This window comes from Lutra lutra, chromosome 9 (genome assembly GCF_902655055.1).
Source record: "Lutra lutra chromosome 9, mLutLut1.2, whole genome shotgun sequence".
NCBI classification, from domain to species: domain Eukaryota; kingdom Metazoa; phylum Chordata; class Mammalia; order Carnivora; family Mustelidae; genus Lutra; species Lutra lutra.
The window spans coordinates 36,305,888-36,318,156 of NC_062286.1; the positions used below are offsets into that span (position 1 = coordinate 36,305,888).

Consider the following 12,269-nt stretch of genomic DNA (forward strand, 5'->3'; position numbering starts at 1 on the left):
CAAATTGAATGTGAAAGAATGAAAAAAGATACATTATGCAAAGATGAACCAAAGAAAAGCAAGAGTGGCTCTATTAATTTCATAAAAGTGGACTTCAGATCAAAGAAAATTATAAAGACAAGAAAGGACATTTAATATTGTCAAAAACAAGGAAGGACATTTAATAATGATAAAAAGAGTCAATTTATCAATAAGATATAGCAATCCTAAATGTGCATGTAAAGCACAACAGGCTGAAAAATAAAAGAAGTGAAAACTGATAGAACTGGAAGGAGAAATAGACCAATCCACAATTATAGTGGGAGATTTCAACATCCTTCTTTCAACATTCATCTGACAACTAGACAGAACACCAGCAAAGATATAGAAAACATCGATATTTATAAAACACTTCACCAAACAAAAGTAGAGTACATATTCTTTTTTTTTTAATTTTTTTATTTTTTTCAGCATAACAGTATTCATTATTTTTGCACCACACCCAGTGCTCCATGCAATCCGTGCCCTCTACAATACCCACCACCTGGTGCCCCCAACCTCCCACCCCCCACCCCTTCAAAATTCTCAGATCGTTTTTCAGAGTCCATAGTCTCTCATGGTTCACCTCCCCTTCCAATTTCCCTCAACTCCCTTCTCCTCTCCATCTCCCCTTGTCCTCCATGCTATTTGTTATGCTCCACAAATAAGTGAAACCATATGATAATTGACTCTCTCTGCTTGACTTATTTCACTCAGCATAATCTCTTCCAGTCCCGTCCATGTTGCTACAAAACTTGGGGATTCATCCTTTCTTTCTTTTTTTTTTTTTTTTTTACAGCTTTATAAACATATATTTTTATCCCCAGGGGTACAGGTCTGCGAATCGCCAGGTTTACACACTTCACAACACTCACCATAGCACATACCCTCCCCGATATCCATAACGCCACCCCCTCTCCCAACCCCCTCCCCCCATCAACCCTCAGTTTGTTTTGTGAGATTAAGAGTCACTTATGGTTTGTCTCCCTCCCAATCCCATCTTGTTTCATTTACTCTTCTCCTACCCCCTCGACCCCCCATGTTGCATCTCCTCTCCCTCATATCAGGGAGATCATATGATAGTTGTCTTTCTCCGATTGACTTATTTCGCTAAGCATGATACCCTCTAGTTCCATCCACGTCGTCGCAAATGGCAAGATTTCATTTCTTTTGATGGCTGCATAGTATTCCATTGTGTATATATACCACATCTTCTTTATCCATTCGTCTGTAGATGGACATCTAGGTTCTTTCCATAGTTTGGCTATTGTAGACATTGCTGCTATAAACATTCGGGTGCATATTCTTTTCAAGTGCCTAACATTACCAAGATATATCATATAAGATGTACCATGAAAGAAACTGCAACAAACTTTTAAACATTGAAGTCATACAGAGTGTGTTTTCTGACGACAGTACATTCAAAATAGAAATCTGTAACAGAAAGATAACAGGAAAGAGCTCAAAAACTAGCAAACTAAACAGCACACTTCTAAGTAACTATAGTGAAAAGAGGAACTCTGAAGCACAATTTTGAAAAATACACTGAACCAGATAGAAATGAAAATACAATATATCAAAATTTGTGTGACACAGCTAAAGCAGTTCTGGGAGGGAAAGTTGTAGTGCTAAATGCATACATTAGAAAAGAGGAAAAGTCTTAAATCAATATCTAAGCTCCATCTCAAATTAATATGTAAGCACACCTTTTAACCTAGGAAGAATAAAATAAACTGAAAGGAAGAAGGAATGAAATAATAAAGTTAAGAGTAGAAATCAGTGAAATTGAAGATGGAAAAATAGAGAATATCAATGAAGCAAAGAGCTGGTTTTTTGAAAAGATCAATAAAATTGACAAACTTCTAGCAAGACTGTCAAAGCAAAAAAAAAAAAAGGGAAAGCACAAATTACTAATATTAGGAATGAAATCAGATATTACTTTAGACACTGAAAACATCAAAAGGGTAATAAGGGAATACTAGGAATAGCTTTGTAAACATAAATCTGAAAACTTTGATAAAAGGGATCAATGCTTCAAAAAAAATGCTACATTTTACCTAATATGTAAGACAATTTGAATAATCCTATAATTATCAAGGAAATTGAATTAGTCATTTTAAAACTCCTAAAAAAAAATCTCCAGGCCAGACAATTTTATTGAATTCTACCAAACATTTAAAGAAGAATGAACAATAATTCTAGACAACTCTTCTAGAAAATGGAAGAGGAAGAAACACTTTCCAATTCATTCTTGAAACCAGTCACATCCTGATCCCAAAACCAAATTAAGATGATATAATAAAAGGAAACTATAGAACAATATCCTTCAGAATATTGACACAAGAATCCTTAGCTCAGTGTTTGTCTCCTTTCTTTCACTGCACATACATGGTGGTCTAGTTTGCTGCCTCCAGGATGACAGCAGGCTCCGGATGGCTGTCGGAGTAGGCAGGACGCACATCTACCCTACACCTGCTGTGCAATGGAGAGGAGGGCTTGTTCCCAAAGTGGCTGACGCTCTTGCTTCCTCACTCTACTAGCGGAGGTGCTGGAGGCTTCCAGAATATTTCAGCAGTGGTTCTGATGATGGAAGACTATGTCTAATTTTTTAAAATATGAAAATAATTCAACAGTGAAATTATTAGCCCACCCCAGGCAGTCTCAGCTATAATTTATGGCTCCACATCTCCCACCATTGTAATTTTGTTTTGCATTCATTAGGATAGGATTTTTTTTTTTTTTTTAAGGACAATCTCAAGGAATCACAGTTCTGACGACTAACATTAACCACCATGTCACTCATAGATATTACTGAGGCTGTTACTCTGAAAAGTAAATTAATTTCCCTTGTGTGAGAACCATCTGAATAATATTCACATTCCTCTCTAGGGTAGGCTGATTGACTCTGGAAAGAACCTGCTGCTTCTATGGCAACCTGATGTGCTGGAAGGTCCTGCCCACCCCAACTTCTCTGGTTTTATTTTGTCCACCTTATTTTCCTTCCCTGGAATTCGGGAAGAAGAAAATTGGCTGGTGTTCTTGGGTACATAAAATTGGCAGGTGCTTTTAGAAAGCTTCATATGCTTTCCAACGCACAGACACACAAATACACACAGAAACACACATCAGTAAACAGCTTATTTTCTCTTCTGTCAGCAATTTCATTATCTTTAAGGTTGGGTGGAAGAGACTTTTCTCTTACAACAGATGCAGAAACATTGGTGCTTTTTTTGGGTTAAAGGACACAGAGTGATTTTGGGGGGGAATATTCAAATGATTTTTCTAAAACAAGGATGAGTAGAAGAGAAATTAATTGTAGGGACTTGGGGTGATGGTAGTGACTGTGATGATGACACCTGCTATGCCTTGAAGACTTACTATGTGTCAGGCATGGTACTAAACACATATGGGCAATATCTCACTTAGTCCTTAGCACCATTGTCATTTTATGGGCTCAACGAGTTTGTGTAACTTGTTCAGGTTAACATAGCAGGCATCAGAGTCTGTAGGCAAACCAGGTTTGTCTGCTCCAAAGCCTGGGTTTTAACCCCTATCTCCTGCCCTCTCCCCTGTGATGCCTGGGTTGATGTGGTGTTGAGCTGGTCCCCAGATGGCAAGCATAAGGCACAAGAAGAGGATAAGAACAAGTTCAGTGAGAGGCAGCCATGTTCATTGGTATTTATTGTGAGGGAGTTTGAACTTTTGTATGGTGGGTCAGATCCATTCTTGTTTGTGTCAGTGAACCCTCACAGAAGAACCTGGAATTGGCCAATCTTGAGATTCAAAGTGATCCAGACCTGGCGCTCTACTGGACCTTCATGGTCAGGGTATAATGGTTATTATCCTGGATTATAATGTTGGCCGGAAGTGGCCCACTCAATGGAAATATGGAGACAACACTGCAGGTTTATTCTACCTTGTGTTGTCCCTTATCTGAAGGGTTTCTGGTGTCTCCACTAGGGATCAGCCATCCACTGTTGGGAGGAATGGCCTGGTTCTAATCCCTCATGGTTCTGCGGCCTGCTCCATTTGGCACTACTCTTCCAGTGCTCATTTATAGGGTGGACAGTCTTTGCAGTCCAGGTAACAGAATGTTAGTTCCTGCCTGGTACTGGCCATGACTTTAGACCCACAGGTTTCCTATTTGGAGGGCTTTATATTCTTAGGTGTTTTGATTTTGTTAACCTTTGAGAAAAGAAAAAAAAAGAGCCTGATCTTTTTTTTTTTTTAATGTATCAACAAGTTTATTCTAAAGTTTATATGGAAAGACAATAAACTGAAAATAGTCAACATGAAACTGAAGAAACATAAAAATTGTTGGGGCTCACATGACTTATGCCATCTGATCTCAAACTTATTCTAAAGCATTGGTAAGCAAGAAAACCCTATACCAGTGGAAGAATGGGTAACAGATCCATGGAACATAGGAGAGAGCCCAGTAATGGGCCTCTGCAATTATATTGAACTGATTTTCGATGCAGTCACAAAAGCAGTTCAATGAAGAAAGGATAACCTTCGCTATTCACGAGGCTGGAACAGCAGAACATTACAGGCGAAGAGAAAGAAAAAGACCCACACATAGAATTTACACATTTCGCAAAAATTGATCCTAAATGGATGACAGACTTAGGTGTAAAATGTAAAAGTCTAACATTTCCAAAATAAAAAAAATGAGAAAATAATATCTGACTTAGAGTTTGGCGATGTGTTTTTAGACACAAACAAAAAACACCACCCATGAAAGAAAAAATGATGTTAGAATTGTTTAAAATTAAATCCTCTTGTACAAAAGACATTGTTATGAGAAAGAAAAAAAAGGGAAGCCACAGACTGGTTGAAAATATTTGTAAGACACATATCTGATGGAGGACTTGTATCCAACATATACACAGAGCTCTCAAAACTTAAAACCTAAAGAACAAAAATGGGCAGTCTGTATGAACAGAAACTTCACCAGACGGCACAAACAGATGGGAAAGACACGTATGAGGAGATTCTCAATATCTTATGTCCTCAGGGGATTGAAAGTTACCACGATACCCTTATCAGAACCATGAAAATCCTGGTGGTGGGTATTAAGGAGAGCACATATTGCAGGGAGCACTGGGTGTGGTACAGAAACAATGAATCTTAGGACACTGAAAGGTAAAATTAAATTCAAAAAAATAAATAAAATCCAGCTGTAAAACAAAAACAAGGAACAACAACAACAACAACACCTGCCACGAAAATCCCAAATTGGGGAAAGAGCCTGATCTTTTAATGCAGGATTGCTTTGTCAGAACCCAAGGACAAATTAAATGCTCGGTTAAGAAAAAAAATGGAGGTGCGCCTGGGTGGCTCAGTTGTTGGGTGTCTGCCTTCGGCTCGGGTCATGATTCCGGGGTCCTGGGTTTGAGCTCTGCATCGGGCTCCCTGCCCAGCAGGAGACCTGCTTCTCCCTCTTCCACTCCCTGTGCTTGTGTTCCCCCTCCCACTGTCTCTCTCTCTCTCTCTGTCAAATACCAAAAAAAAAAAAAAAAAAAAGGCAAGTTGTGTGTAGCCAGGTTCCTTCTATGATTCCAAACTTGACCCCAGGGTGGGGTTGGTTGGGATTGAGTGCAGGGAGGCTTGGGGTTAGGGTGTCTGTTGACATTACTTGATAATAAGAAACCAGGTTTTTACATCTTGGCTGGGCGGCTGAACCAAATCTTCTGGGTCCGACCTGTGGCATTAAAGTATCCTGCTTTGTAACATAGTTTCCCTATGAGTTTCTCTGTCCAGGAGTGTCTCAGAGAAGGGGAGAAACAGGGATAGTTGGCCTGTGGGCTCTCTGAGTGGTTGGAGGGCATCTGTTGGGGGCCAGTGGGAATGGGGTGCAGTGGTCCATCCGTGGGGTCATTCATAGGCTCCCTGGAAGCCTGTTCGTGGCTGAGATTAATGAGGAAAGGTGGCCACAGGGAGTGTGGCCTGGGCCCCCAAAAAATTTGCTCAGCTTTTGTCTGCAGAGGTCAGCACTTTGACAGTGAAGGAGGAAGGTTTTGTCCTTCCTCCCACTGGCAGCAGGGATGCCTGTGAGCCAGTTTGCACCAAGAAGTCTCAGGTTCAAGGACGAGGCCCAGCCACAAAGCTCCTCTCCTTCTTCCAATTTGACTGGATGTCATTCAGAGTAGACTGATGCAATGATATTGCAGAGCAGGAAATATGCAAAGCAATTATCTTTTTAGTAGGTCACTGGCCTCCTTTGGGAGAAGAGACCAGAGGGAGATGGGAAGGCAGGCAGCGCGGCCTCCCCCAGAGGCTGCGCGCGCAGTAGCTGCATTGGTGATTAATAGCGTGTCACTTTCCGTGAATGTTGCTTTAAGCAGCCGTGTTCAAAATTGAGTGGGAATGAAATAAAACAACCCAAAATAGATGTTTCCTCTATGCCTTATGAGTTGCTGGAATCCAGAAATAGCTTTTCAAATCTATAATTTTAAATGGCATCATTCACAGCATTCTCAGAGCCGTGGCTTTCTTTTCGCATGGATATTGCTGTATGCACAAGCATCCCTTTTTGTTTTTAAAGAGCATGAAAAATTTGAGCTCAGTGTCTTGAGGTTTTTTCGGCACTGAAATAAAAATGATGATTATAGAGAAAAATATAGCCTTTACATATGTTTTTAAAGAAAAATAGTAACCTAGCAGCGGAAAAGGACAGGAAGAATCTTGTGCCCATATAGATCATAAACTGGAGCAGTAAAAAGGTCTGGCCAGCAGTAATTGCTGGCCAGCTGCAGGGATTACAGCCCTGTGAGCTGCGTTCAGGGCACCCTGCCAGGATGCTGGCAACCAGAAGTCGGGCCGGGACCATCCTGACCCACAGTGCCGTTGCTGCGCCCAAGAGTGTAAACAGGAGGGTGACCACACAGCAGCAGGGCAGGGTGCCTGCACTGGCCACACACTCTCAGAGCACAGGGACTTGAGGTCCTCTCCCTCTGCTGCCTCCGTTGGAGCTAAGCTGCCAGTTTGGAGGCTAATAGTGGTAGTCACAGGGATGACCTCTGGCTACATCTCTGGGTAGGAGAAGGGTCACTAGACTTCAGTATCACTTTGGCCCTAAGGAAGCCAAAGAACACATCTGATGGGTGAGGAGCCAGAGGGAACCCTCAGCTCAACGCTTTGGGGATTGTCACTGTCTTGGGCCAGAGGGGGAGGGAAAGTGGGTGGTGCTGTATGCCTTCTGCCCACTCATTTTGTCTGGTCCCTGGAAAAAAAACAAAAACTAAAACAAACAGCAAAGCTAAACAAACCAGTGGTGGGGTGGGCTGTGGGGCACAAGGGCGGGGTAGATTCCTCATCTTTTTTGCATCTTCCATCCCCATCCTAACTCCCTGCTGGCTTCTACTCAGCACTCCAGTGTCTGACCATTGGCCTTTTATTAGGACATCTCGTCACAAGTGAACATTCCAAGGAGACATGGAAGGGTGGATGGGTGGAGGAATTGGATTGGAACTCCTAGGAGATGGTGGGACATTCCCTCTGTCATCTTGCCTTCTCTTTCCTGAGTACTCACACCTGGCCAAGCTGGGTCACATCAAGACAGAAAAGGCTGGCCCCATAGGTTTCAATATTGTTCAGGTGTGGTGAGGCCAACAGATCAGGGGATGACTGCCATTAAAAAGATAGCTTGTTATAGTTCCCAAGAGGAGGGGGTATGCCATGCCATGCAAGGCCATATGGAGAGGCACCGGGGATGGTTGAGAGGCAGGAGGAGCAAGGGGGAAACATGGACAAGAGCCTTTATTGTGGTTTCTGTGAGAAAGGATGGAGAAGGAAGGGCAAGCAGGCTAAGCAGGTTTAGGATTGGCTGGTTTGAATAATTTCAGAAGGTTCTGGGGCTGTCTTTTGTTGTCTGGTACCTGGCCCTGGGGGTTAGTGGCCCAGAGTAAAAGAGTCGCTTTAGAGTCTGAGGGTTAGTGGCTCAGAGTACGAGTAAAGGAGATGGTTGGGGTTATGGGCTCTGGATTGGTGAATTTGCATGGGAAAGATGGACAAGCAGAGTGGTCCCTTGCTCTCTGCAGGCACTGGCCAGCCCGGGGAGGGCCAATCCCTCAAGGGTCAGTAAAGAAGGCTTCAGAAGTCAGTGCATCAAAACATGTGGTCAGTACAGGTTGCACATGATGCCAGCATGAAAGGTAGAAGTGTTCCCATCTGGGAGGCATCACAGGTGAAATGCTCAGGGCGTTCTGAGAAGTAGCTTCCTGCTTTGATTGGTTTGGTTTGGTTTTTGAAGGGGCATGTCACAAATGTGAGAAAAGTATCAATGGGAGTAGAGGGCAATTGGCTAAGCCACCAAAAATAGGATGTGTGGCAGCCAAGTGAGGTTGGATGAGTGCCTTGCCTGGACAGAGGCCCGGGACAGGAAGCTTCTGAAGGGGCTTAGCAGGAAAAACAGTTGGGACACTCAAGTAAGGCCAAACTAGGCTCTTGAATGCCAAGCTGAAGCATTTGGATTTCATGCTGTCTGAGCTGGCCAGAGCTGTTCTGTTTCACTCTCTAGTTCTGTTAATGAATTCATAGATTTGTAGAGAATGCCAACATCTGGCCATATATCATAAACCCAGAACTTAATTAACAGGTTAGGATGCTGATGTAAATTGATTGTGGATGAAAAAAAGAAATCCCCTGTGGGAGGAGATGAAGACACACTGCCTTCCAGGCCTGCAGGTAAAGTCAGCAAGCAGAAAGGGCTCTTGGGACCCTGGAGAACAGCCATGCCCCAGACGGAGGGGGCAACAGCCTCTGAGCTCCAGTGGATCAAATCATGGAGATGGGGTCCAGAATTGCCAGATCTTCCTAGTTTTCAAGAAAAGCTGGAAATTCAGAGTCTTGTGTAACCTCCTGAGTTAAGTGAAATTACCTGAGAAGTCTATGGTGGCTCACTAGTGAAACTCTTTCCTCCCTAACAGCACAACAAAAGGCCTGAGCCCTGCCACATGGGATCCTGGGAGCCTCTTTCTACTCTGCATCTGTCATCCTAATTGAACTGTGAGGGTCAAAGAGGAAATGGGACAGTTTTAAGGTGTGGCTGCATTGGGAAACTGAGACACACTGGGTCGGGTCAGATCTAGCTTCCGAAGACCTTCCCTGACGTCTTGAGTGGACGTTTTGGTGGCACTTCATCTGCACTTTCTCATTGGCAAAATCCATTCATTCATTCGTTCACACTGTGTGTGGGGCCAAGACAGATACTTCACACCAAAACAGAAAATCTGATGGGATACTATCTAAAGTGGTGTTGCTACTGTAATGATTTTATAGCAAAACAAAAGCTAAAAGGTGTTGTGATCAGGGGCATCTTTTTCCCAGTGCCGTGTGGTTGAAGTTCCCTCTAGCAACACAGTAGAAAATACTGGTGATTGACAGAGTGGGCTGGGGGGACACGCAAGTCTCTCCTGACCACGTCACCTGGTCTCATTCTCTCTGAGTCCAGGGCTCTGAGCTCAACAGCTGGGCCTCCACCTCCTTGACCCTGGTGGACACCCGGCACCTAAAGTGGTGTCACCACAGAGCAGGTGCCCAGATGTCCCTCAGGGGAGTGAGTCTCATGTGGCAGTGAATGCCTTCAGTACAGAAAATTTTAGCTACAGCAACCATAGAAAAAGCTAGTCTAATCATAGCATCTGAGAAAGGAAATTGAGAGAGTGGGGACAAATGGAATTTTTCAATGACCTGACGTCATGATATGCCATTGTTGGATCTGTGATTTTCCTACTGGCTTCGCACTGTTCCAGTAAGAGCCGAGAGGTTTCCCTATAGGCTGTCAGGCCTCATCTGGCACCATGCCCCACTGATGTTGGAATGCGCTAGGTTGGACCGAGGGCAGAGCTGGGGGGTGAACGTCGGAAAACCAACGGTGGCGCGGTTAGACCATGTCTGGAGAAGTCTGTGCACATAGACAACAAGCTTGCACTCATAAAGCTGGAAAGCAGCTGCCCCTAGTTGCCCCTCTGGCCATGTGTGTCCTTACCCCCTCCCACACTCGCAGCAGGGACCATGAATTCTAGACTCCGTACATACTAAGAAGATCATTGTGTCCTTCTTTTAAGAATAAATAAAGACAATATTAAAGCATCAACTTGTGTTTAAGAAAGTCTATCAAATATAGACATTTTTAAACATTGCTGTTTCCCTTCTCTCCTTGCTGTTTCCCTTCTCTCCTTGCGACGGATAGATAGATATCCTCACTTCACTGTTGCCTGAAGCACGAGCCTGCTCGGCCTCTTTGGTAACAGAGCACCGCGTGCACCTGTGTGTGTATGCCCGGGTGTGCGTGCACCTGTGCTCGTGTGTGCAGGCATGTGCGTGTGAAATGTTCTTTCATAAATCGGCATGCAAGTCAGAGACATTCGAAGACAGGAGGCTGCCAAGCCCAGAGCATCACGGGGCTGGGGGGGGAGGTGAGTTCGGTCAGGCCCGGCTCTCTGCAGCCCACTGCCGAAGGATTCAGAGGATTAGTCCGTGGGTGTTGCCTGTGGGGATAATCTCAGGCCACTTCATTTGTCGCTCTGAGGAAGTCCCCCGTTGGCCCCGATACCACTGCCTCAGAGCAAAACGTGACCACTGTTCATAAAGCACAGGATTTGAGGCAGGATGTGAACACCTTTCCTTGCGGAGCTGCAGGGGGGATGGAGGTGGGCCGAAAGTAATGACCCGTCTGTGAATCTGACAGGAGCACCAGGGTCAGTGTTGCCTCCTTGTTGAGAATGTCCTTTTGAAATATGTTCTCGGATGTTGCTCCCATCCTATTAATTATGTCACAAACTTAGTAAAGCTGAATAATTAATGATCACGGGGCACTTGGAACTGTAAAATGCCATGTAAATGTTAAGGAGTAAAAATTACTCTGTGTCTGAATTAAATAGATAGGCTGCTTTAAGAAATATTGCATGGTGGGAAGATTAATTCCATGGTGGGAAGATTAATTTCCAGAAGAGCTGAAAAGGTTTTTGTTGGACTGTCCTAAGAAACTTTTGATATCTAATTATCTTAACCACATTTTAGGAGACTCAGGCATTCTGTATCCTGAAGGATTTGAAAGGCAAATGGCTACTTGACACGTTTGGCTTGGGAAATGATGTTACCTATTGAATTTTGGTAAAAATTGTGTCTGCTTAATTCTCTCTAGCCGGAGGCAGTTTGGGCCTAAGGCCAAGGAAGAAGTAAAGATCATTGAGCACCAAACACAGACCCTTCGGCTGATGCCTCATCTGGCCACAGCCTTGGCCTTGACCTTCGTCAGCAGGTGAGTTGGCTGTCAGGGTTTGCTCTCTAAAGATGAGTGTGAGATCCTGCCTGGCATTGGTAAGGAGTGAGGGGAGAGGCAGACAGGGGCTTCCTCTTCTAACTGGAAGCAGGTAAGAGTCTGTGGTGAAAACCTGACACTCAGGTTAAAAGTGGGATGTCCAAATCTTGATTGTCTGTATATCTGGGGGGGATGGGATCCACAGAGAATTTGAGAAGCCTTGAACCAGCATTTCTCCATTTTCTGAAAGAAACATACTTGGCTGTTAAAATTTCTCGACCTCTGACAAAGGTTCTAATTTAAAGTTTTAAAAAATAGGACAAAGTGTGTGCATTATGTGGGGAGGGAGGGAGGAGTCAGGCTATTGCATAAAACAGTGCTAATAGTACTATAAATTCACCTGGAGCCTTGCATTTATAGGGGGCCTTCCTCTATGCCTCTCAGCTATAGCTCCTCAAAGCTCCGGGATGTTGCCTGAACAGTTGTGTGTCATCCCCACCTTCTAATGAACAGAAAATTGGGGATTTGCCTAAGATTACAGGGTCTGGGAGTAGATGCCCTGGGAATTTACCTCCAAACCCTGGACCCTTATCCTGTGTTCTTCCTTATACAATCGCGCTTCTTAGGGTATTATTTTCAGAGTAATTTAGAATTGGTGTGCGTTCGAAATTTACTGCACTGATGGCCAAGCTGGTGCCAGGGTTTATAAGAGGAAGGTAATCGGAAGGCCTGCAAATCCGGTGTGCTTCTGGCTTGTGGGGCTGCCGGGCTTCTGCCGGCCTGGCTGGGAAGGGCTTGGGTGGGCGTACCTCTATGCTCAAGCCTGGGATTCCAGGATTCTCAAACACCAAATCCTGCAGACTGAGCTTCAGGTAACATGAAAGATCAATCAGTCTAAGCCACCCAGAGGAAAATGTGAACCACTCACATCCAACACCTTACTTAAAATATTTTTGAATGCTCTCTGAGATTCAATTTGCATATG

The 12,269-nt window shown here is 43.9% G+C and overlaps 1 protein-coding gene across 1 annotated transcript in view; it reads left to right on the forward strand.

Annotated features, from left to right (window-relative positions):
* Positions 1 to 12,269, forward strand: part of ACOXL (acyl-CoA oxidase like) — a 336,509-nt gene that overhangs the window by 146,162 nt on the left and 178,078 nt on the right. The window contains exon 11 of the mRNA XM_047746939.1: positions 11,168 to 11,284. Within this exon, the coding sequence (XP_047602895.1) occupies positions 11,168 to 11,284 (117 nt within the window). The remainder of the gene's footprint in view (positions 1 to 11,167; positions 11,285 to 12,269) is intronic.